This window comes from Cynoglossus semilaevis, chromosome 13 (assembly GCF_000523025.1).
Source record: "Cynoglossus semilaevis isolate Cse_v1.0 chromosome 13, Cse_v1.0, whole genome shotgun sequence".
Lineage (NCBI taxonomy): Eukaryota > Metazoa > Chordata > Actinopteri > Pleuronectiformes > Cynoglossidae > Cynoglossus > Cynoglossus semilaevis.
This window is the reverse complement of record NC_024319.1, coordinates 8,868,957-8,896,459: the sequence shown is the minus strand read 5'-3', so window position 1 is coordinate 8,896,459 and position 27,503 is coordinate 8,868,957. Positions and strand designations below refer to the sequence as shown.

The following is a 27,503-nucleotide window of genomic DNA, read 5'->3' as shown; positions in this document are numbered from 1 at the left end:
TGCATCGCGTCAAAAAGAAGTAGATTTACTTTTTTTATAGAAGACGCGAAAAATAGTAGTCGATTTATTTCTTAAATATTTCTATATATAGAAGACGCGCAAAATAGTAAAATAGTTGTCGATTTATTTCTTAAATATTTCTATAATTTTATAGCTGTTTACACAAAGTAAACAGTTCGCAATCCAATCACCCAGCGTTGATGTTTGCAAGGTTACATTTCAAATGCGTAAATTAAAAAAGGCACAATATTGAAAAATATTTAACAAAGGAGCTTGGGTTGCCGTTTTCAAATCTGTGAAGTGCAACAAAATTATTTAGACATTATTTGGTTTTTTTTATAGTAGAATGCACACTTTAACAACGAACCGTAGACGTAATGTTTCCATAAGGTCCATGAGTGCGTCTGTCACAGAGCGATGTTAGCAACGACCAATGAAAACGTCTCTTTCTGGTAGGTTGAGTGCGTTTGCCCAATGAAAACATGTCTCTTTGGAGGATGAAATATGGTGGCGGCAATGTTATGGAGTTTCCGCTACTCTTTCGCTTTCATGCCATAGGTTATTCGGCTAGCAGAAGTGCTAAGTTAGCTCTGTGCTAGGCCGCCAGCAGCAGAGCTGCCGAGGTCAAACTACACTTCTTTTGGGAAGAAAGCGAATAAAACCCCTGTATGCATCTGAATGAAAGTAATTAAAATCTCAGAAATATGGTGGTTCTCAAAATTCGAGACCAGGTAAGTGTTTGTTGTAGTCAAAACCGGACTTGTTTGAACTAATGCTGGCTGCTGGCTAACGAAAGCTAGCTGCCTCGATTTTAACACTCGGCAGCGGAATGTAATTCGACTCTGTCTCCCTCTCTCTCTCTTGCTATCACCGGAACTGAAGCGTTTCCTAAAGCGTTTACCTGGGAACTATGTAGGGTTGTGTATATACTTTAAACAGTCTCTTGGGAGGCGATTTAGTTACAGTGCTCTGTCAGAAATGTGTTGAACTGGATTGTGTACAATGATCAGAAGCATCACATTTACACCGAAACACATGCTTCAGCGGTTATCAAGTTATAACAAGCTATTGTACATTTGAGCTAGAGCTTTAAAACAAATGTATACAAATCTGATCAAAAGACCTAGCTTAACTGACGCATTTAAGCGATCCACAGTTTTAATCATAGTATACAGCATGTAATATCCACAAAGAGTCTATGGCAACAACCAATGCGATCCGTTGGTTATGATGTTGCTGTGACAACTATAACTGTATATTTATAGGAAGCTTATTGTCATGTAATGTCAGGCATGCAGTGTTTGATCCCTTGTCAACTCAGCGATCATATTAACAATCTTTTCTTGTGGATACTGCATTGTGGGTGCAACATGGTATCTATTTTTCTTTAGAAATAAAATAGTCACTGTTAGATTGCTGTGTAAAGGTTATAAATATATAAGGTGTTAAATGAAGTGTGACAGCGTTAGACACAACGTCTCTTATCAAAATAACCACTTGCCACCTACTTGTGAAAACAAGAATAGTATTCTGTTGTCATCAAGGCATGGTAGTTTGTGCCTGCCCCACTATCTTGTATCTCATGTACGTTGATGTGTATTTGATTGTGTGTGTGCTTGAATGATCCTGTGTTCCTGAGCTCCACTGAGGCAGTCAAGTTGCCAAAGAGCAGTCTCCATGGTGATGGTATTAACTAGACTGGCTTGTATAAGGGAAGGAGGTGCACAGTTGTGCATCAAAAGAAAGCTCAGAAAATACACAGACATGTATATCATTCAGTTTCAGACAAAGAAATGTCTTGAGGAAGAAGCTTAGCACTTTGGTTGTATCTGAACATAGCCATTCCTGTGTGATTATAGTTTAAAAAGTAAGTGGCTTAAAGAGTTATTTTAGCACATGAGGTATTTTAAACTGTAAATAGGATTGTGAGTTAGCAGCGGCCTGGGGGTGGGGTAAATAAAGGATAGTACTTATTTCATCCTTTTATTATTTTGTCCCCACATTATATTATGTCACATTATTATATATGGCATATATTATATACTCTAGTTCTTTATGCAGCAAATTTGCAGCTACCGAGTGCTCCAGCTACTCAGAACTACTTTGCTAGATTTCATATATTACCTCCTTCCTGTATGGAGCAAAAGCACCTGAGGTTTATAATTGATGAAGTTGAATGTGCTGGCACAGCAGCTCCCTGAAAACCAAACAGTTTCATGTTCATGTTACAGTAAATTTAAGTATCAGAATTAGTATGGGTCTCTGGAAGAATCTTCTGCTCTGGTCATTCTGGTAGTCAGATAAAGGGGCACAGACATGCATTGTTGTGATGCTATATTGAGGCTATAATAGTTCTGTGTTGGTGTAAAACAGTATTTCATGAAAATAAAGCCACACAGTGTGTAAGTCAAGGGTTTGGTTGATGTTTCCAAATGCATCATACAGTATAAGTTGCATCTACTTTTTTTTAATAATATGTATAAATATACATATAAATATATTTGAACAGCAATTGGAATTAATAAACTGAGGAACTAGCTTCACAAAAGGATGATGAAGTGCTGTTTTATTAGAAAATATACAGTATGACCTGACTTTTCTATGGACGATATTCAGATTCATACTTTACGCCCAGTGTTGGTTTCATTTTGTGCTCAAAATCGTTTTTGTGAGATATGGTGAATTCTACACTGGTAATATAGAGTTCCTCAATACTGCTGTCTTTGATAAGGTTCTTCCAAGAAGCCTGATCTGGAGAGTCAGATTTCGCCACCACCAGTTTATAGTTGTTCAGTTCTCTTTGTCAGTCTCTGTTAAAGGTTTTCCTCCTGATGTTTTTTTAGGGGTGTGTTGTCGGATTGTGTTTCATCTGTGGATGAAAGTATTCATGTTCTTTGTAACAGTGTGGATAGGTTTTCTCGCCTCTAGCGAAACAGAATTAGAAAGTGCCTGCCCAGCTTGTCACGATCGATCCTGGCATTCTGTGCTCATTATCCATCGATGTGTGGACTTGATATATTTTTCTATTTTAAAAAGTATCCCTATATATGAGATTTGATGCAACATTTTGGATAAATCCAAATGTTTTATTCTTTGTTTTTTTCTTACTTTTACAGCCTCCTCTGCTGAAAGCTATCTTCAATGTGGACCCAGATGAAGTACGCTCACTCATATTCAAAAAGGAGGATGTGAATGCACAGGTAATTCAAACAGTGTCTGACTAATCCTCATTCATTTCCTCCTGTTGTTGTGAGATTGTGAGAGCACTAAGTATAAAATGCATGGTGTGTGTCTTCATTTCCCAGTCTTCACAAAGCTGTACTGATGAACAGTACAAAAGCTTATGTTGTTGGGTTTTTACACTGGGGGGTTTTTAGTGTATTGCATTCCTCATGATGACTGCTTTGGGTGTTGTTTGTTTCAAAATCTTACTGGTTTGTACTTGCAAAAGTTTCACCTGAAGGCTTTTCTTGTCACCTAATTTAGTTTTTCTGTGAATGGAGATGTTGTTTTTGACAGCACCTAATGATTTGTAATTGTTAAGTTAGGATGAACAAGCCGATGCCTGTGTTCCAGGTCAATAAATGTTGATGCCAAGTAGAAAACGGACATAATGTCAAGTTATGAGCAGCAGTTGTTTTCTTTCCTCTTTTAACAACGGGATCGTTTTTCTCAACACTCTCTTCAGGACAATGAGAAGCGAACGACATTACATGCTGCTGCCTACCTTGGTGACGCAGAAATAATAGAACTGCTGATTCTTTCAGGTATGTTTTTGTTAAGAGTGACTTAAGGAAATGTGTTCAGTGTTCCGCACTCAGATTGTTGCGGGGGGGCAGGTCATCCCAGTTCACACACTATTCCCTCACCTCTGCTGTTGCAGCCTGTCTATTTCAGGCACTTGCGTTATGAGTTAATAAAAGATGGTTAGATTTACCAGGATACACATGAGTTAAAAAAGACACAGGCCACATTAGGTTATTATACTTCCTGCTTACTTCAAGTGACACGATCATTACTTTTTATATTAAATTATATAATTACTTTTTTATATATATATTTTATTCTCATTTGTTTATGAATGTAGAATAACATTGACATTTGAACTACATTGGATATAGGTATGAACAAGGTGACAGATAATGCACTATATACAGTAGCTGCTCTATACTGCTTTATTTTACTTTTTGAAGGCACATCCCCACAATACAAATTCCCTTTTTCCACCAAAGCCCTCTAAAGGTGCTCCATTGCATTAATATCCGGTTTTTCTGGAGGCTGTATAAGAACAGTGAACTCACTGTCTTATGAATCAATTCCCACCCCCAAAAAACCTTCTACTCAAGGGACGTTTTGTCTCTTTTAAACACTTCCCTGTAAACCCTGAAGCTTTTTGAAAATACCAGCAGATCAGCAGATCCTCCCAACAACAATGAGCGCTTCAGGCGTAAATGTTTGTGGTTCACAGTGGTGTTGTTTCCCCATATGAACCGTAGTCTAGACTTTTCTAACCATTCAAAGGTGCAATATACATATACACGTAGATGTGCCTTATTACTGTGAAAATCAGGCTTTTATTTTAGTGTTTAATTGATGTAATACAGATGATTTTATTTTAGTGTTTAATTGATGTAATACATATTTAGAAAATTTTGCAATTTGGCAAATTGGGATTGTTTCCTTGAATATGAAACTTCCCTGAGTCGGATTTGAATCAGTCAAATTTGTGCTGTTCACACTGTCATTAAATAAAACATGTCACGTAAGGGTAAAAAATTGGATATGGACAACTGTGCCTGCAGTGTGAACATTAACTGATCTGCATACTGGAAATGCATTGGATTTCTGCCATGTTACTGACTAATTAAATATTTACATTAATGATCTGGTGCAACCCATAACTGTGTGTCACTCCCATGCAAATTCCTGTAAAGGTTTGTCGAACGATAAGCCATGTTTCAATAAGTATTTTATGCATTTGTTAGTAGTCCTAATGTCCTGATGTCCGTTTTGATCAGTGATCATATAATACCAAAAGGCTCCATTGAAATGTTACACAAGAGATGACGTAACTGTACGACCCGATGCAATCTAACAGCCAGTGTTCTCTAACTTGTAGGTGGCAGAGTAAATGCCAAAGATAACAAGTGGCTTACACCTCTGCATCGGGCTGTGGCCTCCTGCAGTGAGGTATGTGACTGCTCCTCTTATCCTCCAACACATCCACATTTAACTTCAAAGGTATTTACACCTTAATGTGGTGACCGTTTGTAGGAAGCTGTCCAGGTTTTGCTGAAACACTCTGCAGATGTAAACGCCCGCGATAAGAACTGGCAGACGCCACTGCACATCGCTGCAGCCAACAAGGCTGTGCGCTGTGCCGAAGCCCTGGTCCCCCAGCTCAGCAATGTGAATGTATCCGATAGAGCGGGTCGTACTGCGCTGCACCATGCTGCGTTCAGTGGTCATGTGGAGGTAAAATAATCACTCTGCTAATATGTTTTTGACATTTTGACAGCCATAATATAAACTCTTTCTTCACACAATTTTCCTCATTTTCTCCCTTGTCTGTTTTTCCTAATTTTCCTCATTTTCTCCCTTGTCTGTTGCCTCATGTACACCAACAAAAACTGGATCAATAATCATAAGTATAAGTCTGAAATCCGACTTATATTTCTGATTATTGATCCAGTTGTTGTCGGTGTTTGGAATAAACAGTTATTGAACTGGAATTCATCTCATTGTTGGGAGTCTTTAGAATGTGATTATCTTAGTCCTGTTCAATCAACAATCACTTTTCTGTCTCTATAGTGAGATGGCCTATGTGGACACTGTCTCATTGTCAAATGAGCTTGGCTTGGGTGTGCCACTTGGCTGATACTAAGAGGAAGTGCTTGCCTAAATATTGTGTAAACACAGTGGGCATAGTACCACGTACCAACAAAGAAACAAAGGCTCAGTTACTCAAAAGTAGATCCATGTGTTGTTGATGTCATGAAAATGTCTGGTTGGATTTTATTCTAAAAGCCCCAACAATGACACTTCCACATCAACTGCTTCAAAAGACCACTGAGCTTTTTTCAAAGCACTGCAATACTAAAAAATGAACAATCTCATCGAAAAAAGTAGAAAAAGGAAGAATTTGGAGAGGAAGAAGTAGAGTTCATGTTGACATATCTAACCTGTCTGTTCTGTTCTGTTCTGTTCTCTGCCTTAGATGGTGAGACTCTTGCTCTCCAGAGGTGCAAACATAAATGCCTTTGACAAGAAGGACCGCCGTGCGATCCACTGGGCAGCCTACATGGGTAATCAATAAGTCACTTTTTTTGAATTATTATTATATAGAAAAAAGTGGTTTGTGTTTGTTCATTATATGTTTTATAATAGTGATATCACATTGACAAATCTAATTTACCACTTGTCTTCAGGACACATAGAAGTGGTGAAGCTGCTGGCCTCACATGGAGCCGAGGTGGCCTGCAAAGATAAGAAATCCTACACACCCCTACACGCTGCAGCCTCCAGTGGAATGATTAGTGTTGTCAAATACCTCCTGGACCTGGGGGTGGATGTGAGTTGATGGCTTTATGCTGCAGGCAGTCAGTTTCTCATGCACATAAGTCATGTTTAGATTACGGCTGAACTGACTTATTTAATCGACAGTTTTTACCACAATTTACCACTGTAGCAGCCCGAAGGTGAATCGTTCTGTTCACTAAAGTATATAGTATGTGTCATACAGTATATATGTCCGCCTATGGTAAGGTAGTATTCCTTCCTGATAATATTGAGCTCTGTCCTTTGACTCGATAAATCCCTGTATGAAACCACACACACACACTAGGTTCCATACAGTAGCTCATGTGTCATTACGTCATTAGCTTAATTGAACTATGCCGTACATAACCCACTAAGCATAGATAAATGATTCTCACAATAGGTGGCGACACCTGTTTAAGTTCAGTACATTAAGATTGTTTCTAATATCTGTCTTTAGATTAATGAGCCTAATGCATACGGGAACACACCCCTCCACGTGGCCTGCTACAATGGACAGGACGTGGTGGTTAACGAGCTCATCGAGTGTGGAGCAAATGTCAACCAGGTGAATGAGAAGGGCTTTGCACCTCTTCATTTCACAGCCGCCTCTCGTCAAGGTGCGCTCTGTCTTGAACTGCTGGTTTGCAACGGAGCTGACGTCAACATTAAGGTGAGGAAGAACCGGGATCCTCTCAGTGGTTTCTGTTTATACAGTAGAAGATTGGCTTTACGATATCTGATAATCTTATTAATTAGTTACCAATCTACAGATAAATAACTGTTACAATAAGGGCTGTCAATAAGTATGTATAAATGTGTCAGCAGAAATGTGTTCTGATGGAGAATTCTAACATGTTTTCTTTGACTCTAGAGTAAAGATGGTAAGACTCCTCTCCACATGACGGCCATCCACGGGAGGTTTTGTCGTTCTCAGGCAATAATTGAAAATGGTGAGTTCTCTATATACCTTATGGCGAATAGATATGACTACAGTTTGCTTCTGTATGTAAAGTTCTGCTAAGTCCTCGGTTTGTTTTCTTCTGAAGGTGCTGAGATTGACTGTGAAGACAAAAACGGCAACACACCGCTGCACATTGCGGCCCGATATGGACACGAGCTCCTCATCAACACGCTAATCACCAACAGAGCTGACACAGCGAAGTAAGTGAGCCTGAATCTGCAACTGTTCGACCGACAGTGTAATAGAGCTGCATTTGAAGGTTTTCTGAACCCACGTGAATTGATTGTTATGTAACTGATACATGAGGACTATAATAATTACAGTGATTCTGCCCCAGTGTCTGTGTAAACCATGCTGAATCACAGTGATGCTGTGTTTTTCAGACGAGGCATACACGGTATGTTTCCACTGCATTTGGCTGCTCTCAGTGGATTCTCTGACTGCTGCCGAAAACTCCTCTCATCAGGTGAACCTTCACCACTGTTTCAGTGCCCACACAATCATTTGTTCCACAATTGAAGATTCTGGCAATCTTTTTAATTTCTTCCACTCAAACATTCCTAAATCTGTTTGATTTGGTGTTCAATGCAGGCTTTGATATTGACACTCCTGATGACTTTGGAAGGACCTGTTTACATGCTGCAGCTGCTGGAGGGTGAGCACAGAGAACGAAGAAAATCCCGTAAAAAAACTAAAACAATACTTTCGTCTTTACTTCCTCATTGTAAAAAATGTCCCTATCCCTGATAGAAACCTGGAATGTCTCAATCTTCTTCTCAACACGGGTGCAGACTTCAACAGAAAGGACAGTTTTGGCAGGTTTGTTACATTTTCTGGAGTGGTTGGATGGAGACTTTGTCCATTTTTTCAATCACATTTGAACAATGTGCTGAGCCTTGTTTGTTTTTCCAGGACCCCTCTGCACTATGCTGCCGCCAACTGTAACCACCAGTGCCTGTTTGCTTTGGTGGGCTCCGGGGCCAGCGTCAATGACTTGGACGAACGCGGCTGCACTCCACTACACTATGCTGCTGCCTCCGACACAGACGGAAAGTTAGTAACCATTTCATCTTCGTAAACCACATTTTTACCATAAAAGGACCAAACAATTTAAGTAATATTTTTCATGAAATAACTGTGGAAAGAAAGTTCTTCTTTCATCATCAGCATTCACTCCATCAGCCTGTAGTTCTTTGTTGATTTTTTTTTTGTGGGGATTTTCTTTAATGTAGACCAGTTTTCTATAACTAAAATCTTAAGATTATGCTTTCAAAAATTCTACACATGGTCCCTTAGGCGTGTTCTTTGATAACAGATTATTTGTCGTCTGCGCAGGTGCCTGGAATATTTACTACGAAATGATGCAAATCCAGGGATCCGTGACAATCAAGGCTACAACGCTGTGCACTACGCCTCAGCATATGGACATCGCCTATGTTTGGAACTGGTAGGAACTTTATAAACCAGATTTTACAATTAATGCTTCAGTCTTTGTTTATTTACTGATGCTTGACCCACTGTTTGACAGATTGCAAGTGAAACGCCTCTAGATGTGGTGAGTAGAACTTTTAGCCCCCCCCTCCTTTATAACTGGTTAAGTAGACCACTTATCATATATAAATGTTAATGTAAAAAAACAACTTTTTTTTCAGCTCATGGAAACCTCAGGGACAGACATCCTAAATGATGCTGACGTCAGACCTCCTGTCAGCCCGCTGCACCTTGCTGTGAGTAGTTTGTATAATCTTTAAATGTATATTGTTTACATATCTGTTTTATGAAAAATTGGGCTCGTTTAATAAAATGATCTTTTAGGCGTACCACGGTCACCACCAAGCGATGGAGGTTCTGGTTCAGTCTCTGTTGGATCTTGATGTGAGAAACAGTCAAGGCCGCACCCCATTAGACCTGGCTGCCTTCAAGGGTCATGTGGAGTGTGTGGACGTTCTGATCAACCAAGGAGCCTCTATTCTAGTCAAAGATTTCACGCTAAAGCGAACACCAATCCACGCAGCAGGTAACCTCAAATCAACGTGCTACGAATGACCTGAAAACGGTATGAAGGAAAATGCTGAAGTTGTCGTTGTCTTACTCTTCCTGTGCAGCTACAAATGGTCACTCAGAGTGTTTGCGTTTGCTGATTGGAAATGCTGACCTTTTAAGTGCAGTAGATGTTCAGGATGGAAACGGACAGTAAGTGAAGATTTCATTGATTTTCTTTTTTCTTCTCCACATAATGTGATTAGAAGAAGTTGTTAATGTTACTTTTATTCTGCATTTTAGAACCCCCCTGATGCTGTCTGTCCTGAGTGGACACACTGACTGTGTGTATTCTCTCTTGAGTAAAGGAGCTAATGTAGAAGCCAAAGACAAGTGGGGGAGGACGGCACTGCATAGAGGAGTAAGGACAGACCACTATTGTTACATCAACTCTTTCTTTATACTCGGTGTAAATGTCCATTATGGTACTGTACGGGTCACAAACATAAAGCTCTGGTGCTCCAACTCAGTGAGTTGTTAGTCATTAATAAATCCTTCTGTGTTCTCAGTCGGTGACCGGTCATTCAGAATGTGTAGAAGCTTTACTGCAGCACCGAGCCAACATTCTGACCCGTGACTGTAAAGGGCGAACACCAGTCCACCTGGCAGCAGCATGTGGACACACAGGCGTACTGGGAGGGCTACTGCATGCTGCCCAGTCTGTGGAAACGCTCCCGGTACTAACAGACAACCAAGGCTACACCCCACTCCACTGGGCCTGCTACAACGGTACAGATATAAAGCTTTGGGAGAAACATTAAAAATGACTTTTGTGTTGCGTACAATTGTGTACTCCGAAATATGATTAAAATATAATGGCTGATAGGTTTAATACTTTACGTTTTCATTGCCACAGGTCATGATACATGTGTGGAGGCTTTGTTAGAACAAGAAATCTTTCACAAGGCTGAGGGCAACTCCTTCAGCCCCCTCCACTGTGCTGTGTAAGAAACTTTACTTGTCTGTTTCCATTCACATTTGTGAGGTATATGAATGAAATAACTTTTTTCTATTTCCCTTCCTTAGGATCCATGACAATGAAAGTGCAGCAGAGATGTTGATCGACACTCTGGGCTCTGCTATTGTCAATGCCAAAGACAGTAAAAACAGGTATATATTATATATTATAACTTAATATGACAAGAGTTGCAGCACTTAGAGTGTATGAAAAAGTCATCACAAAATCAACATTTTGGTGATTTGTGCAGGACACCTCTTCATGCAGCAGCCTTCACTGATCAGGTGGAGTGTCTCCAGCTGCTGCTGAGCCACAATAGTCAGGTCAACAGTGTTGACGTCACTGGGAAGACCTCTCTAATGATGGCAGCGGAGAATGGCCAGACCAATGCTGTTGGTAAGACCGCCTCATTTTGAAACCACCAAACTATTGAATGTATAGTTGAATATACAAATTAATTTGGATCTACTTTTTTAGAGCTGCTAGTTAGCAGTGCAAAAGCTGATCTAACTCTACAGGATGCTGTGAAGAACACTGCACTTCATTTGGCCTGCAGTAAGGTACATATAACCTTGTCAAGTAAACGCAGTTCATTTATGCAGTGTGATTTTAAAAATTGTTCATAACTATTGCTGTTGTTTATATCAACAGGGTCATGAAACCAGTGCCTTGTTGATATTGGAAAAGATTACAGACAGAAACCTCATTAACGCCACTAATGCTGCCTTACAGACGTATGTGCCACTTGTGCTGAGCTTTTACTTTTCTGCAAGAGTTTTAAATGACAATGAACATAACTGACAAGTTTATGGCATGAATGTAAAGTTGTGACTTCCTTGTTTTGTTTTTTTTCCCCAAGGCCTCTTCATGTGGCTGCAAGAAATGGGCTGACTGTGGTGGTGCAGGAGCTGCTGGCAAAGGGAGCCAGTGTACTGGCAGTGGATGAAAATGGTAAATTTGCTGCAGAATGTCTTAAAAGTTGGTTTACTTCAATTTCATGATATCATGCCACCTTTAGTTCATTTTTTGTAATAATTTTACCATATTTTCAAATTGTAATAGTTTGGCTGGTCCCACAACTTATTTTATGAAGCGACTTTTGTGTTTTTACCCACTTTTACTTAACTCAACACTGATATAATTTAAAAATGACAAATAGTCTTTTATTGCTATGTGCTAATGGACCACGGCATACTAATGTACCACAGCCCAGCGGTTTGGAATCAACTAAAATGTGGTGTCACTGTTTCAGGTTACACACCAGCCTTGGCTTGTGCTCCCAACAAAGATGTGGCTGACTGCCTTGCCCTCATTCTGGCCACCATGATGCCCGTGTCCCCCTGCACCCCGGCACCTTCCCTCCCTTTCAGTGCCATTAACCACTACACCACCAGCCCCCCGGTGCTGCGTGGTGAGCACACTACATACTGCAGCTTCAACAACATCAGCCACCACGAAGGCTTCTACAGGGACGAAGAGCTGAACGATTCTGATTCAGAGACATACTGATGGACAGCAGGAAGAAATAAAAACACACACTGTGTCTTAGAAATCACCCACCGCCAGCTTGGGAGGGCAGAAGACGAGGAGAGCACACACAGGAGCCTTACGAGTCTCAGAGTTGAGAGCAAAAAAGTGTGGAGGCGCAGCAGGCTGACCCAGACTCATCCTGACCCTGACCCAGTGCCGGGTGTCCTTCCAGCCGATACGGGACCTCAGTATCCATTGCTCTACTGACACTGAGTTCTTGAGTGCTTAAACCTATGCTTTTTGTGCGGACGGCAAACTTTGTATGGCAATAACATGCTGAGGAGAAGTGGTAGCACTTCAGCGAGCTAAACTGATAGGGACCAAAAGACACAGAAGCATTTTAACTCTGTTTTAACTGTAAATGAGGTTAAGAATGTTTTGAATCTGGTTGTTTGGGGTGCGGGACAAATAAGTTTTAAATTTTTTTTGTTGCTGTTTTTGGAAAAAGTTATAAACATTTACATTTGTCAGATCACTTCAAATCTGTAAGTTGTACAGAGCAAAAGTCATTTATTTTTCGAGTGCAAAATTTTAATATACACATTTTCACGTCTTAAACTCTATCCTTGAGAAAAACTGATTCTTCTCACTGAAGTAAATTAAGGAAAGGTTTTTTGTGCAACAGATTTAAGTTGATCATCCTTATCTTTGTATATTGACCTGTCTATTACGGTTTAGTCTTTCGAGAATAAATTATTTGTGTACTTTCAGTTCCTCTTTATGTGTTTATTTGGTGCCTTCAGTTACTGAGCAAAAAGGTATTTTTGCTAATGCAGCTGTGGCAGTACAGTGATGCAGACTCTCGGTTAGTTATGAAAAAATGTTAAAAGCTTTGATCCAAATTTTAAGGCTTAGCTTTGTAAGAAACACTGTAAACCAATGATGTGACAGCCTTTGATGATCTTTAGTTTTGATTGTGTTTGTTGACAGATTTGGTTTGAGCTTTGAAAAATCAAACCACTAGCTCTACCCTTCAAAATCCGCTTTCTGTTAAAAATCCTTCATCAAAAAGAGAAAAGAAAATGGCTAGCTTAATTGAAATTATTTTCCTTGCTTTTCCTTGGAATTTAACTTGTATATGGAAATGTAACTGTGAATTTAAGGCTCCAGTGAACTATTTGATTACTGAGATGACTGTATATTTTCTGAGGAATAAAGAATTGCGTTGCTTGATAGTGGACACGATTCTCAATAAAGACAAAATATATATATATTTATATATATGCTATATATATATATATATATAGCAGCATGATACATTTTAATTTAGTAAACATTTTAATTTATTTACTGATGCTGACAGTTCACACATGATAAACACACAGTTGTTACGCACTGTGTAGAAGTTGGCAACATCTAGTGGTGGACTTTTATATTGTTTGAAAAAAAGATGACGTTATTAAACCAATCATATCCATCCACTAAGTTGAAACGTCATCGGTACGTTGGTGAGACGTAGAGGGTCTGCGATTGGTTTATCATATCGGAACAACCCAATTTGGGCGGGACATGGCGGACTGACGATAGCTGCCTACAGTAAAGAGTGACCTGTCTGTTTTTAAACGCTTTTTTTTAAGTTTGGCAGAATTTGTATCTTTTGTACGTGAATATAACGAGCCATGGAGGACGTGACAGGAGCGCAGCTCATTGCCGAGTCGTTAAAGGCTCAAGTAAGAGGCTTTTCAATAACAACAATAACAGTGAAGTTCCCTGTACAGAGGTTGATGTTTCAAAGTTCAAGGAGTAGCCTGACTTTGCACACTGCTCACAAAATCTTATGTTTTTGGTTAAATAGCATTTTTTTCTTTTTTTTTGCAGAAAGTACAGTACATGTTTGGGATTGTTGGTGTTCCTGTCATTGAGGTGGCCATGGCTGCACAGGCTGCAGGCATCAAATATGTCGGAATGCGCAATGAACAAGCGGTAAACATGCAAAATAAGTATTAAGAAGTATTTATGTCAACAGTATGAGGTACTTCGACATAGTCTATAGTCCTTCTGACTGTTCTGTGTGTGCTCCATTTGTTGGGAATCAAATAGAGACAGACTGGAATGCAGTGAGTGAATATGGTTACAGTTGCAATGAAGTGCAGAGGATTATAATAGGTCTCACTGTGCTGGCCATGGTTTTTGTTTGCATCATCACCACAACATGTTTCAGCCACATTTGTTATAGTGATAACATTTTTGTTATTTCCTGCAGATAAACTTAGAGTCACACTGTCACAAACAATCACACTTTAAACCTATAACAGTCACACTGTCACAAACAATTACACTTTAAACATCTGATCACTCACTGAAATGTTGGTTAAAATTAATTGTTTTTACTGCATTAAAAGACGTTCCTTGTCTCCACAGGCCTGTTATGCAGCCTCTGCCATTGGTTACCTAACAGGAAGGTGAGACCTGGATATTAGGTTCTTATTGCATAATAAGAGACACAAATGTAGTGTGATTTGCCACACAGCATCTCCCTTTGACATTTGTGTACAGGCCAGGTGCCTGTCTGGTGGTTTCTGGACCTGGACTAATTCATGCCCTAGGTGGAATGGCCAATGCTAACATGAACTGCTGGTACAACTTCAGGAACTAGAAGAACACATTTTGTATACGATAAAAAATGAATACAAAGAGGTTTGTTGGTTTGTTTGTTTGCAGGCCTGTTGTTGTTATTGGAGGATCCTCTGATCGGAACCAGGAAACAGCAGGAGCTTTTCAAGAGTTTCCTCAGGTAACACTTGCTTTTACTTGCGTTTTTTAGGCTGATAAAAAAGTTATTATAAATTTTAATTCATCGGCAGGTGGAAGCTTGTCGCCTGTATAGCAAGTTCTCTGCCAGGCCCAGCAGCCTGGAAGCCATCCCCTCAGTGATAGAGAAGGTAACAAGTTGATCAAGATGATCTTTAATCTTATTTGGTCATGTGTGTAATTTTGACTGACTAATTGTGTCATTTGTCTGCATCACTGTAGGCAGTTCGTACTAGCATGTATGGCCGTCCCGGCGCTTGTTATGTGGACATTGCAGGTGACATGGTGAATGCTAGTGTGAACAGGAACAGAGTCAGGTTTTTGATCTTTTGTGCTTGTTTTTACTCTTATGTTGTTACTGTGTAAGTGTAAGTGTGCAGGTATTTAAAAATGTGTGTTTCATCTGCAGAGTTGTGTCCTGTTGTCCACCTGCACCTGTGAGTTTGGCTGCACCTGACGCGATCACTGAGGCAATTTCTGTCTTAAAGGCAGCTAAAAGACCTTTGGCTATCATTGGCAAAGGTAATATCTCTAGTAAAATATACAGGGCCCTGGTGAAATTACCCAAATAACCCAGATATTGCCTGTATTTATGGTATATTAATAAATAAGTCTCGATAAAAACGAGAGCATTGCTTTGTAATGCAGGGGCGGCTTATGGACGAGCAGAAGTAGCTCTACGACAGTTTGTGGAAACGAGTGGTTTGCCATTCCTGCCCACACCGATGGGGAAAGGAGTGCTGCCTGACGATCACCCACACTGTGTAGCTGCTGCCCGCTCAAGGTGAGAAACTGAAATTTAAATAAAAAATCAAATTAAACAATAAATAAAACAACAATAAAGGATTTAAAGACAAAACAACAATTGATTTTTAAAGGATTTAAAGACTCTATGCATCATAGATTACAGTAGTGAGTCTCTCATAGATAGATGCATCATAGATTACAGTAGTGAGTCTTGTTGTTTCTGTCTGTCCCTTAGAGCTCTTCACCAGGCTGATGTTATACTTCTGTTTGGAGCCAGACTTAACTGGATGCTGCATTTTGGTTTACCACCAAGATTTGATCCCAATGTTAAAGTCATCCAGGTATAAATAAATGTTAATAGTTCTCAGTGCTGTGCAGGCAACAGTATTATGAGTTCCCTAAAAGAGTACAAATATTTTTGTCAATACTGCCAACTCAACAACCGTGTTACTGTATGTTTGCAGGTTGATCTTTGTCCTGAGGAGATGGGAAACAATGTGAGGCCAGCAGTTGCTCTCCTAGGAGACCTCAGTTCTATTGTCACACAAGTGAGTTGATTACAACCAGCACTGCACACAAACAATTAGTTATAGTATTATTGCCGTCACCCTGTCTGTTTGTGTCCGTCTTTGTAGCAGCTCATTACCGCATTACCCCACAAGGGGGCGAGGTTTGCTATGTCTGATTTCCTTTAGGTTGGAAATAGACCGGGGAAACACTGAGTTGGTTATTTATGTGTTTTATGCTTAGCTCCTGACTTGTGTCCATAAAGATGCCTGGAAATATCCATCTGACACGGAGTGGTGGATCACGTTGAGGGAAAAAATGACTGCAAATGCAAAAATATCAAAGGTGACTGGGACTCATTTTTATAGCTATAGTTTGATAAAACATGTGTATTCTACTTTAAATATTATGTCTCTGATGTTTATTTACACTCTCGTCACAGGCACTTGCTCTGCAGACAACGTTGCCTTTGAACTATTACACAGTGTTTCATCACATCTCCCAGCTGCTGCCACATGACTGCATTGTTGTCAGTGAGGGGGCAAATACCATGGACATAGGACGCACCATGCTGAACAACTACCTACCTCGACACAGGTAAAGAAAAGAAGTTTAGGACTTGATATTTGTAAGAATGCTGATTAGGTTTTTGCTGAATTGTTTACAGTAATTGAAGTAACTTAGTTTAAAGAGAATAGTTAGCTTAAAGTTGATTCACAACAAGCCTAATGTAAATGCAATAGCTTATTAAGGACATCAAAATTCCACACTTGGCATTCAATGTAAAGCCATGCATGTTGGGAAACACACATAAGTAGAGTAGTGGACGGAGGTAAAGTTGTAAATATAATTAACTGAATCTTAAAATTGAGCATAATATAACTTGTAATTAGTTCCCAAACATTTAAAAAATGGTATTAATAAAGATTTGTAACGTATCTGAAGCTTTATCTAAGCTTTAAGGAAATATAAATTAGACCAAATGCTTATTATGTTTGTGCTCTGTGCAGACTGGATGCTGGTACATTTGGAACAATGGGCGTAGGCCTTGGATTTGCAGTAGCTGCGGCTGCTAAGGAGCAAAGTGAGAAAAAAAGTAAAAGGGTCGTCTGTGTGGAGGGAGACAGTGCATTTGGATTTTCTGGCATGGAGGTGGAAACCATGTGCAGGTATGTTTGCTTTCTCCCTGTCTAAACATCCATCCATCCATTTTCATCCACTTATCCGTTACTGGGTCACGGGGGCAGCAGTCTCCATGACCGCTGCACCGTACCAGCCCCCTGTGAACCTTCCTGCGGGTGGTGAGTCCAATGGGAGGCACTAACCGCCCTAACCAGGAGACATTGCCTCTGGGCCAAAGCACCACCCTGTCTAAACATATTAAGTTCTAACCTAGGAAATGAGTCCCTGTTACAATCTTTGTTTTTAAACAGGTACATGCTCCCTGTGGTCATTATCGTGGTTAATAACAATGGGATATACAGCGGATTGGATGCTGGCACATGGAAAGAAATGGCTAAAATGGGAAATCTTACATCAATGTGAGTCAGATGATTCTGACACATCATTGCCACTGTGAAGTGTTCGATTCACTCAACTGTGATAAAACTATTTTTTTCCCTGAACTCTGCAGAGCCCCTCCGGTCAGCCTCCTACCCGATGCGCGTTATGATGAGATGATGACAGCGTTTGGTGGCCGAGGCTTCCTGGTGAGGACAGTGGAGGAGCTGCGCAGTGCCTTACAGATGAGTCTGAATGACTGGGAGAGGCCCAGTCTCCTCAACGTACTTATCGACCCGTCCTCTGACAGAAAGCAGCAGGTAACTATAACCTCCATGTATCATCTCATGGTAGCACAATTAAAGATTGAAAGAACGTCCAGGTTTTAGGTGTGTTTCACTTGAGAATCAAATTACTTGCTGCCAAAAAACTTCACAACACTGCTATGGTCTGCACAAAAAAAGCTGTTTATCTGATTTTATCCATATATACACACATATATATATATATATATATATATTGGATCTACAGTGTTAGAATGTATCAACAACAACTAGAGGTTAAATGTATCGCCATGTGTAACCTGTGAGTTAATGTCAAAGCCTGGCAACCTCTCTAGAAATGAGCTGCTTCTACAGTCAGTGGCTGAGCTAGAGTTATGACAAACTCCTATTCATCCTCTCAGCTGGGGACATTAGTAAATTAGCTCAAATACAATCCTTGCCAAAAGAAATTGAATGTAAGAAAAAAGTTTGGTGTTAATTCCCTCTACTTAGTCATCAACATTCTTTTCTAAGATGAACCAATCAAAAATAAAATGTGGGCATAAAGGACGGTGTCATAATTTATCGACACATTAGTCCACTTGTTAAAAATGCAACGCAATAATCTGTCAGGCACAGATTCCAGTTGGCGCTGGATGTATGGACCTATTCTACATTTAAAGTTAGTAAAACAGGACACACTGTGTTGAGGAGACGGCCTCGGTGAACAACAGAGAAACGGACATGACGTTAAAGCGTTATCTGCAGACACAAAAGTAAACAGAACGTATCATCAACATATAAACTAACCTGGAAAAGCTGTGACGTAAAACGTGTCACAGCCTCTTGTTAACACTACATTACTACTATGTACACAATTATGAATGATGAAAACCTGTATGTAAGATGAGGTTAAAATATATGTTCAATCAATAACATAAATGTAAGTATTGCTTAATAAAACAGTTTCCTATTAGAATGGCATAAAAGCTGAAATTTTGTGAACATGGTCTCTTAAACATAGTGTCAGACACGGTTGTCTGAATTAAGGGCATTAGTATGAGCGAATGTTAGTGAATGAGGTGTAAAAAACACACAGGACATTTACACAAAATTCCATGGGAGTTTGTTTCATGATTTACCTGAGAGTGACCACCAGCTCTTTGTTTACTTGCCTCCTGTGACATCCCCACAGAGCTAAATATATACGTCATATGTTAGTGAACACTAATCCAGACGGTCCAGGTGCATCGTAGAACTGTTGTGTTCCACTTACAATGCCTACACTTCACGCCAGTCTGACCTTTCTATTTCAGCATCCCCATAATTAGAAACAAGGTCCTCTGTGTTTATGTTGTACGTATCCACGCAACCTAATGCACACATGTTTCAAGGTTAGATTTAAATTGTAATTGTAACCATAGTCCTGAACTCTATGGTTGATCCCTTAGCAACCTATAGTGGAATCAGGTCATTGTTGTCCAAGGGAGCAGGAATAATATTGAATTCTATTTACTCTCGCCAGATATGGAAAATAGGGCTTTACTTATTTTACTTACACACTTGATGGAAAGTCAGCTATCGTCTAGGACTCCTCCTTGGTTGGATGCTCCTTTTATACCCATTTACGATTCACAGATTTGCCCAATGACTGCTGGGATTTCCTTTAGCCGCCCTCCTGTCCCTGTAAATGATATATGTCATAGAAGAAGAATACATGAATATCACTGCACAGTAGAAAAACTTTATTGTGTGCTACAATTATAACTAAAGGCTACTGAATGTTCTTCTACATGCTTCAAAAAGGATGATGAAGATTGGAGTTTGCCTAATTGTTTCATTATATTCAGCTGGTATCAGATACGAGTCTCTGCTCACTGGGTAGAAACAAAAGGAACAGAAACTTATTATTTGATGACTTATTTTGTGTTGTCTGTGTTTGCAGGAATTTCCATGGCTCACTCGGTCAAACCTATAAACCCAAGACTGCAGTAGGGTGTTAAAACTGCACCTTGTATAACCATCAGCCCATAATTAACTTGGGTGTTTTAAAATACATTGTATCAGCTGCATCTAGCAGTGTGTGTTTTTTTTTCAACATGTCATAAATGTATGTATGTGAACTGATGTGAGCAGCAGTGGTAGGAAGTAAAAGAATAAGAAACTCACTATGAAAAAGCTACTGCTCTTTTAGTAGGAAACATACAGCTTGACTTTCTGTGACTATATGCAGATTCATACTGCCTATTTTCACACCCCGGTCTCTGAAACGATGATGGACTATAAGCTATATTTGTGTATTTCTCACACTCACAATTTGTAATAAATAAAAGCTGCTTCTTTATTTTAGTAAATATGGTATTATCAGCATTTAGTAAGTCTATGGAAATACAAGACAGTGCTTTTATGAGGACAAGCTGACCAAAACAAAATAGTCCTACACTAAGCTTATTCCATGTTGCTGCTTTATTATCAAAGGGGACACAGGAGAGTCACACACTTGCTTAAGTCAGAGTGCTCAAATTTGCTTCCATCCACTAATTAAAAACCGTAATTGAATGTCTGGCAGTAAAGCCCAGTGTGGGTTCGTCTGTGGTGAGTCTCCTTACTGGAGGAGCATAAACAACAAAAGCCAGCCCTGCAGTTGTACAGACCACATAGCGGCACTGGGAGCAGCTGGTGGGCTGTCTCCTGTCATTTTAGCGCACACTGATTTTGAGGAAAGATTTAATAGGACATTGGTCATCGTACCCTCTTCTGAGGACATAAAGGAGACGGAGTACACTGAGCAAAGAGGGAGGGGAGCCGAGGGGAGAGGACACGGGAAGAGAGAGAGAGAGAGAGGGCGAAAGGAAGGCTGCATGTGAGGGCGGCTGTGGCTCAGAAATAAAGTCTGGCAACTATCTGGAGCAGCATGACTCTTCTAACACTTGGATTGTGTCTGCCACTGTGGTTCTGCTACGGCCTGGCCCAGTCCTCCTTTATGGATGACTTTATTTCAGTCTCAGCAGGTAAGAAAACTGAATGGTGAATGTGTTTGTGTGTCTGTTTACTGTACAAACATTGATAATGCGTGTACAGGTGTTGTGATCACTGAGCGTGTAAAACCAGTGACACTAGATGTCGGGCAGTGGGGTTCAGTTTTAGATCATTATGTCTGAATAATCACCGTGTTTTTATTTTCTCCTGGTGCATGAGGTCGACTAGAAATGCCTCTATAAATAGTAAGACCAGCTCCAGTCCTCCAGTGAGAGCTACTGTCCAGCTTTAGTGACTGTGCTGAAAGGGTGTCATGATTTGATAGTCTGCACCTGTTTGCCTGTCATTCATGTTTCCTCCTAACATGTTTTAATGCCAACATTTCCCCCAGTTTTGCATCAGAAACACTGTGTGTACAGTGGTTATCCTGCACCTGCCTGTCTGTCTGTTTAGTTTTGTTGCAAACGTTTGAAAAGTTTTTACTTTCTGAAATGTTCTAAAACATGTGGACCCACTGACTGATTGACTGATTAGACGCACACACACCTTGCACAGCCCTCAGGTCCCAACAGGAGCAGAAGAGATTCAACCCCTGCTGTTTGCTGAGTCCACCTCCACCCCCACTTTTTCCTCCACCCCCTTCACTTTGGCGCCGCTACACTCATGTGAGTCAAAGTCATGTGACTTATTCTAGTGTGGAATATCTGGCAGTTAATTTTGTCCGTAGGTTAAATTCAGACACATTATCTTTAACCAGCTGAGTCTTTTTTGAATGTTTTTATGTCACAGAATGGAGAGCTTTATAACAATGGTGCTGAATCCAACCCAGGCAAAGACAACGAAGGTTCTGCCTGTGTCAAAGGGCCTCCAGGGCCAGTTGGTCCTCCTGGACCTCAGGTACGACACAAACCCAACTCAAACTCACTTATTTGTCTTATGACAAATAAATGTGATAAGTTATACTAAATCATGACCCACATGTGGGTTTTTCTTACCAACTCATACTAGAGCAACATATTAACATATATGTTGTCTTTGACTTTGGGGATCTTACGTTGGGGGTTGGGGGGTTGGGGGATTTCTCTGGCCCCCGAAACACAGCAGAACATTAACGCTCCACATTTAGCTCAGACACAAATAGCCTTTTTCCACCGCCTGCCAGTGCTCCACACATCATTCTTAGAACCCAAGTAAAGAGCCGTCTGCCTGGAAAGGCATACTGTGCTGCGTAAATTCCAGGGATTACCGGCACAAGCGTGCGTCTGTGTGTTTGTGTACGGTGGTGATGAAAGATACAAACGGTTTGGAACCAAAAACCTCCTCCACTCTTCAGACAGCAATTCATTTATGGAGAGAGATTTACCAAATGATTGCTTGTGCTGGACTCAAGCATCAGTTGAACTGGCGCAGCATTTCACCCTAAGTTTGCCAATCGATAGCAGCCACTCAGCCTTTACCTAATTGAAACTGCTGCTGTAGGTCTCCAGAAAGAATCTTGCATTTATGGGGGGGTATGGCGGACACTAAAAGTACTTTAGATGGCTATCTCTGTGATTTATTATCATGTGATGTCACTTTTATGATTACCAGGGTCCTCCTGGATTACCTGGAATAGCAGGAGCTAAGGGTGAAAAGGTAAGTTTGTCATTTTCATTTTCTATTACTGTTTGTTGTTTATTCCAGTGCTGCTCATTCTTATTCTTCCTTCTATTAGCTGAAATTAAATTGTCTGGTTACAAATGATTGGAAGTGTATTAAATGGCGGCTGTCCTTGTTCCCTCCTCTACATCCTGTTGTCAGGGAGAAATTGGACGACCCGGGCAAAAGGTGAGAGTCTCCATTAATCAAACCATATTCCCTGCTAAGTGGATTTACTCCAAAATGAGATACAGCTCCTCCACCTGCTCACTCCACCCAGCTGTGCCCTACCCTGCTTGTGCCTGCTTGTGTATCAAGACATCAAGCACAACCTTGACAGAAGACAGAGCAGTCACTTTGAAGGGATGCAAGTGAAACAGCTGCTCATACAAGCTGTTTTATTTAACGTCTCAACAACATCCTGCACCACAGCTACTTGTCATTATTACGCACTGTTGCTTTGAACAACAACCTGAGAGGATGGTTCTTAGTAGGTTTCTAGGCTAGATGATGGAGTTTAAGAAGTGACTTGTGTGATGGTCAAATGCTGTGAGAGAAGAGGCCCAGCAGACGCTGGGTTTGACTGTTGTCCTGACAGAGCAGCTTTGCAGCACTGCAGTGTAATTTAGCTTAGTGCTCCAGCCAGGCCATAAATCATTTTATACTCCTGTTCTCCTGACTCCTGTTCTATATACAGCCCATCATTTAATTAAGAGAGCAAAGTGACAGGGCTCGTTAAAGTAATGTCACTCCCTACATGTACAGCAACTTCTAATAAATACTGTAGCAGCTGCCTGCCACAGTACACACTTGTTACACTTATTTCTATTTTTTTTTTACCACAGCAGACCGATATGACTCAGGTTTTATTACTATTTGCTGTTGTTTTATTGGGTATTTTATGAGACATGTCTTCGGCTCAGTTGTTAAAGATATTGTCTACTGTCAGGGTCGGACAGGTCCTCAAGGACTTCCTGGAAAGCAGGGACCAGATGGATGGCCTGGACCAACTGGGCCCAAAGTGAGTAAGTCAGACCTTATAACATATATGTGATTTAAAGCATTAAGTGCAATTAAAAGGTATTTAGAATAAAGACACTGTTGACATTGTGTTGTAACTAACATCTAGTTGAGGGTGAAGTTTACTTCAGATCTGATCGTTTTAAAACCTTAGATAACATTGGTAGATTTGATCTCATCTCATTGATTTCATCTGTGTCAGGGTGACAAAGGTGACCCGGGACTGATGGGTTTGCCTGGAGCCAGAGGACCAATTGGGCCAAGGGTATGATTTTAAAATAAATTCTTAAATGATGGTACAACAATAATGATCAATACAATATTGATTTAACAAGTGTTTTTGTTTATGTTTACTCCAGGGTTTAACAGGGTATAAAGGGGAAAAGGTAAGTGACTTAATGCTTATATTTATACCGATGAATTCATTTTATTAATTGTTTTTTTTTAATAAATGTTTTGTAAGACATGTTTGTTGTGAATCATCAGGGTTCTCGAGGTGATCATGGTGACAACGGCATGAAAGGTGACAAGGTGGGCAGTGGGACGATTCAGTAGAATTACTGTAATATATATTATGCCTTCAGTATTTTTGCACAGTATTTAATCATAGTGAATACAGTGTACACATGCTATCTTGATAATGTATTTATTATCAACCCATTTACAATTCACAGGGTGCCATGGGTTTCCCAGGAATGCTTGGACAAAAGGTGAAATACACACTCAAGACAGAAACATAGACTTGCTAAAAACTTCTACTTAGATTTCAAACCATTCAGATTAACAACCTGACTACGGTATGTTGTTTTGATTTGTTCTTAAGGGTGAAATGGGTCCAAAAGGAGAACCTGGAATCTCAGGGAACAGAGGGCCGACTGGTCGACCAGGAAAAAGAGGCAAACAGGTAATGTATCTGTGGACGTTTGACTCTTCTGGTTACCAGTATTTAATTCTTAGTTATGTTGTGTGTGTCTGTGCAAAGAATGTTTACAGAGTATCCAAAAACAATATAGGTTAGTCTTATTTTGATTTACCTTGGTAATAAATTTAAATTTATTGAAGCTGAACTAAGGAAAAACTGAAACCACTTTGATCACATTTTAATAATAAACAATGGATAAATAACGGTACACTTTCACTGTCATTGTACATTTCTCACTGTCTTCCAGGGAGTTAAAGGGGACCCTGGCACTCTCGGCCCTATGGGACCTGCGGGCCCACAGGGGCCTCAGGGCCATCCTGGCCCCCCAGGGTTACCTGCCACAGGTCAGATCTTAATTCACAATTTCTTTCACCCTTTATCCCAAAGTCTGAAAACCATAAGGATTGTTTAACTGCTTGGACTATAACTCCTACTGACCTGCACTTTATCTTTTTGTAATTTCTACTACCATAGTTTTATGTATTTATTCATAATACCCTTGAAGGTTTTTGCACTTTGGACATTAATCCAACACTCCAACAGGATTTTTCTTTTGTTGATCTCTAAACAATTAGTTTTGTGGTTCTGTATTTGTTATGTTTCCCAGCGGATGCATTCACTCCTTATCTGAACAGCTGTCGTGTTGCACAGCAGAATGAAAATACATCTGCAATGATTCAATTACATTCATCATTGATTGATTACACTGATACTGAAAGGATGTTTCGTCATTTTGAGGAGAACTGATTTGCGAGTGATGGGACAGGAAAACACTGTTATCAGCAGAAGGACACAGACTCTACATCAGAGTCTGTCAACAGAGTCATCAGAGTCGGGGCTCAGAATGGTCATCTTATTTAGCAGCAGCTAGCTTAAACCTCCAGAGGTGAAACAGGACGCTGTCCTTATGACATCATGTGACTAAAATGGAATCACAGATGGCAAGGCTCCCCTCAGTTTTTACAAACACTGTGTCACCACATAACTAAAGAGGCATCTTCATCAGGTTTCTGCCTGTACTGAGCTGATTGTGTTTGCCCATGAACTTTCACACATTACTGTCTTGACGTGTGTATTTCCTCTTCTGTTGGTAAACAAGTGGCTTTTTTTGTTTTTTTGAATCCCTCTGCGTAAGTTTAGGTGTTTACATGGTTGGAACAAAAGGCGCACGTGGTCCACCAGGGCCTCCTGGGAAGTGTGGCTGCAGCTCCATCGGTGGCCCTCCCTTTGATGATTTTTCTTCCAAAGAAAACTATCCCAAAGTTCCAGTGGTAAGACTGAGTTTGCACCTGGTCATTTTAAAAGGATGGCTGAAATTGTTTGTGAAAATGTCAAAATTCACTTAACTATTGAAACGTAGCATCACTCTATGCCTTTTTATCAGATATTCGTGGTGAGCAATGAGGAAGAACTGGAGAACCTTAACATTGATAATGCTCTTGCATTCCGCAAAGACCAGCGATCCCTCTATTTTAAAGACATTGATGGCTGGCTGCCAATCCAGGTACGACTGCTCTGAGCAAAGTCTCCATCCATTTAATGTGCGTATAGCTGTTGATATATTCAATTTTTTTTTTATTTCTTTGGAAGACTTTTCCATTCCAGCTGACACCGTTCCAGTCCATGGAAAATGCTCCTGAAGATGAAGGCTACTGTGGTGACGGCATTGTCCAGATTTCTAGAGGGGAGGAGTGTGATGACACGAACAGGGTCGTCACCGACGGCTGTGTCAGTAAGTCCACGTCCATGTTGGACAAACCATAAAGATTTTTGGGTCTTACTTTGTTGTGAACATATGCAGTATCCTGACTCCTGCAAACAGCTGTGCTCTGTGTCCACAGAGTGTAAACATGCTTACTGTGGAGATGGATATCGCTACGAGGGGGCAGAGGAGTGTGATGGAAAAGACTTTGGATACCAAACATGTAATTCATATCTTCCAGGGTAAGCACATTATATAAATATTTGTGAATAATAGGGCTGTCAAACCATTGCAAATCTAGTGAATAACAGATTGATAATAATGAATGAAGTACGTATTTTTGTATAATGCTGAAAAAGGTCAATAATAGCACATAGATGAATGTGTTTTACACCTGTTTCGATTTCTGACTAACGAATGATGTTGCTCTTTTGATTTTGGATTTGCACCTGTTCTTCTTGGGTAAAAGACTTACATATTGTCTACTCTAATACTTGGGCATTTTAAAAAGTCTTTTAAAGTACTTTTTCAAAATAAAGCCTGAAATTGCCTGCTAAGAATATTAGAATTTCTGGAAAAAGACATCTGTATTTATTCAAATGATCAACATAGTTGATCATTTGCAAAATAGATTACAAGTAATGAAGCCTGATCTGAAACCAGGTCTTTGGTGAATACTTTATTTTATAAGCTGGATGTAGAACCTACAACCAAATATTGTTTTATTGAGAATTCTCATATTTTTTTACCTTACTATTATTTTACCTTACTAGGCCTATTACTATTACTTTTTTCTTCACGTTTTTGTAACATGTTTGAGGCCTCAATTTTTTTAAATTTGCCATTAAAATATTGAATTCAAATGGTTTATGTGAAAAGTTGGGATCATTAAAAAGAAAAGTATTCAATAGCTGTATTATGGGAAGGTAAAGGAACTAACAGAAGGCTTTTCTTTAACCTACAGGTCGTATGGTCACCTCAAGTGCACACCCTACTGCGTCATAGACTCTACAAACTGTAAGTACTTCACATGAGGATGGAGTTGGATAGTGCAGTCACATCCTCTGTGTTGTGGGCTTCACACACAACGGGATTAATACCATGCAAAAACGAAGAAAAGGAGCGAGTTATGAACGAGGGACTCTGATCGGAGCTAAAACTGGTGTTACTATTACAAAACAAAACTCACATTATACAACTTCTCTGTACTGCTGCTGAGATGCCACAAAAGTCCTTGGAGTTATCGATCAATTTAACCACAAACACGTGGTTAAAGAAACTGCACAGGACAACTGCAGTCTGTCTTAAAAATCAGGACGGGCGTCCTCACACACCTGATTGGTCCAGCCTCAGCCTCTGGATTCTCCTGTTTTATAACAGTAGTGCTAATACTTCATTAAGTGCCAGCTGAAGGAGCAGCGCAGCAGCTGGGCTCAAGTCACTGA

General features: G+C 40.1%; 3 protein-coding genes across 3 annotated transcripts; all 3 read left to right on the top strand.

Moving 5' to 3' along the window:
• Positions 1-480: 480 nt before the first annotated feature.
• ankrd28b (ankyrin repeat domain 28b) lies at positions 481-13,204 on the top strand. Its single transcript, XM_008323369.3, has 28 exons — positions 481-731; positions 3,117-3,200; positions 3,689-3,767; positions 5,120-5,190; positions 5,275-5,475; positions 6,218-6,305; positions 6,429-6,571; positions 6,998-7,210; positions 7,412-7,490; positions 7,587-7,701; positions 7,885-7,967; positions 8,093-8,156; positions 8,252-8,320; positions 8,414-8,554; positions 8,837-8,948; positions 9,030-9,056; positions 9,154-9,228; positions 9,317-9,518; positions 9,607-9,694; positions 9,785-9,902; positions 10,051-10,270; positions 10,398-10,485; positions 10,568-10,651; positions 10,750-10,895; positions 10,977-11,059; positions 11,151-11,233; positions 11,359-11,450; positions 11,752-13,204. The coding sequence occupies exons 1-28, from the start codon at positions 705-707 to the stop codon at positions 12,006-12,008; spliced, it is 3,132 nt and encodes a 1,043-aa protein (XP_008321591.1). The 5' UTR covers positions 481-704; the 3' UTR covers positions 12,009-13,204.
• Positions 13,205-13,562: 358 nt separating this feature from the next.
• Positions 13,563-20,120, top strand: hacl1 (2-hydroxyacyl-CoA lyase 1). The gene is made up of 17 exons (XM_008323370.3): positions 13,563-13,699; positions 13,848-13,952; positions 14,391-14,431; positions 14,526-14,606; positions 14,691-14,763; positions 14,834-14,911; positions 15,003-15,097; positions 15,190-15,302; positions 15,429-15,564; positions 15,763-15,868; positions 15,992-16,075; positions 16,278-16,379; positions 16,477-16,631; positions 17,045-17,203; positions 17,468-17,575; positions 17,668-17,854; positions 19,743-20,120. Exons 1-17 carry the CDS (start codon positions 13,649-13,651, stop codon positions 19,773-19,775), a joined length of 1,707 nt encoding a protein of 568 aa, XP_008321592.1. The 5' UTR covers positions 13,563-13,648; the 3' UTR covers positions 19,776-20,120.
• Positions 20,121-20,258: 138 nt separating this feature from the next.
• On the top strand, positions 20,259-27,497 carry colq (collagen-like tail subunit (single strand of homotrimer) of asymmetric acetylcholinesterase). The gene is made up of 17 exons (XM_008323372.3): positions 20,259-20,808; positions 21,332-21,441; positions 21,566-21,673; positions 22,367-22,411; positions 22,577-22,603; positions 23,364-23,435; positions 23,637-23,699; positions 23,794-23,820; positions 23,921-23,965; positions 24,109-24,144; positions 24,258-24,338; positions 24,604-24,700; positions 25,497-25,627; positions 25,741-25,860; positions 25,947-26,088; positions 26,198-26,300; positions 27,023-27,497. Exons 1-17 carry the CDS (start codon positions 20,712-20,714, stop codon positions 27,090-27,092), a joined length of 1,374 nt encoding a protein of 457 aa, XP_008321594.1. The 5' UTR covers positions 20,259-20,711; the 3' UTR covers positions 27,093-27,497.
• Positions 27,498-27,503: the final 6 nt, after the last annotated feature.

What these genes read in the sequence shown, in the direction of transcription:
- ankrd28b (XM_008323369.3), top strand. Translation starts at nt 705, where the DNA reads ATGGTGGTTCTCAAAATTCGAGACCAG. An exon ending in AGGAGGATGTGAATGCACAG is followed by an intron (nt 3,201 to 3,688) that starts GTAATTCAAACA and finishes CACTCTCTTCAG; the next exon opens with GACAATGAGAAGCGAACGAC. An exon ending in ACTGGCAGTGGATGAAAATG is followed by an intron (nt 11,451 to 11,751) that starts GTAAATTTGCTG and finishes TCACTGTTTCAG; the next exon opens with GTTACACACCAGCCTTGGCT.
- hacl1 (XM_008323370.3), top strand. Translation starts at nt 13,649, where the DNA reads ATGGAGGACGTGACAGGAGCGCAGCTCATTGCCGAGTCGTTAAAGGCT. An exon ending in GAATGCGCAATGAACAAGCG is followed by an intron (nt 13,953 to 14,390) that starts GTAAACATGCAA and finishes TTGTCTCCACAG; the next exon opens with GCCTGTTATGCAGCCTCTGC. An exon ending in CCAATGTTAAAGTCATCCAG is followed by an intron (nt 15,869 to 15,991) that starts GTATAAATAAAT and finishes GTATGTTTGCAG; the next exon opens with GTTGATCTTTGTCCTGAGGA.
- colq (XM_008323372.3), top strand. Translation starts at nt 20,712, where the DNA reads ATGACTCTTCTAACACTTGGATTGTGTCTGCCACTGTGGTTCTGCTAC. An exon ending in CAGGGTATAAAGGGGAAAAG is followed by an intron (nt 23,821 to 23,920) that starts GTAAGTGACTTA and finishes GTGAATCATCAG; the next exon opens with GGTTCTCGAGGTGATCATGG. An exon ending in ATGGCTGGCTGCCAATCCAG is followed by an intron (nt 25,861 to 25,946) that starts GTACGACTGCTC and finishes TTTCTTTGGAAG; the next exon opens with ACTTTTCCATTCCAGCTGAC.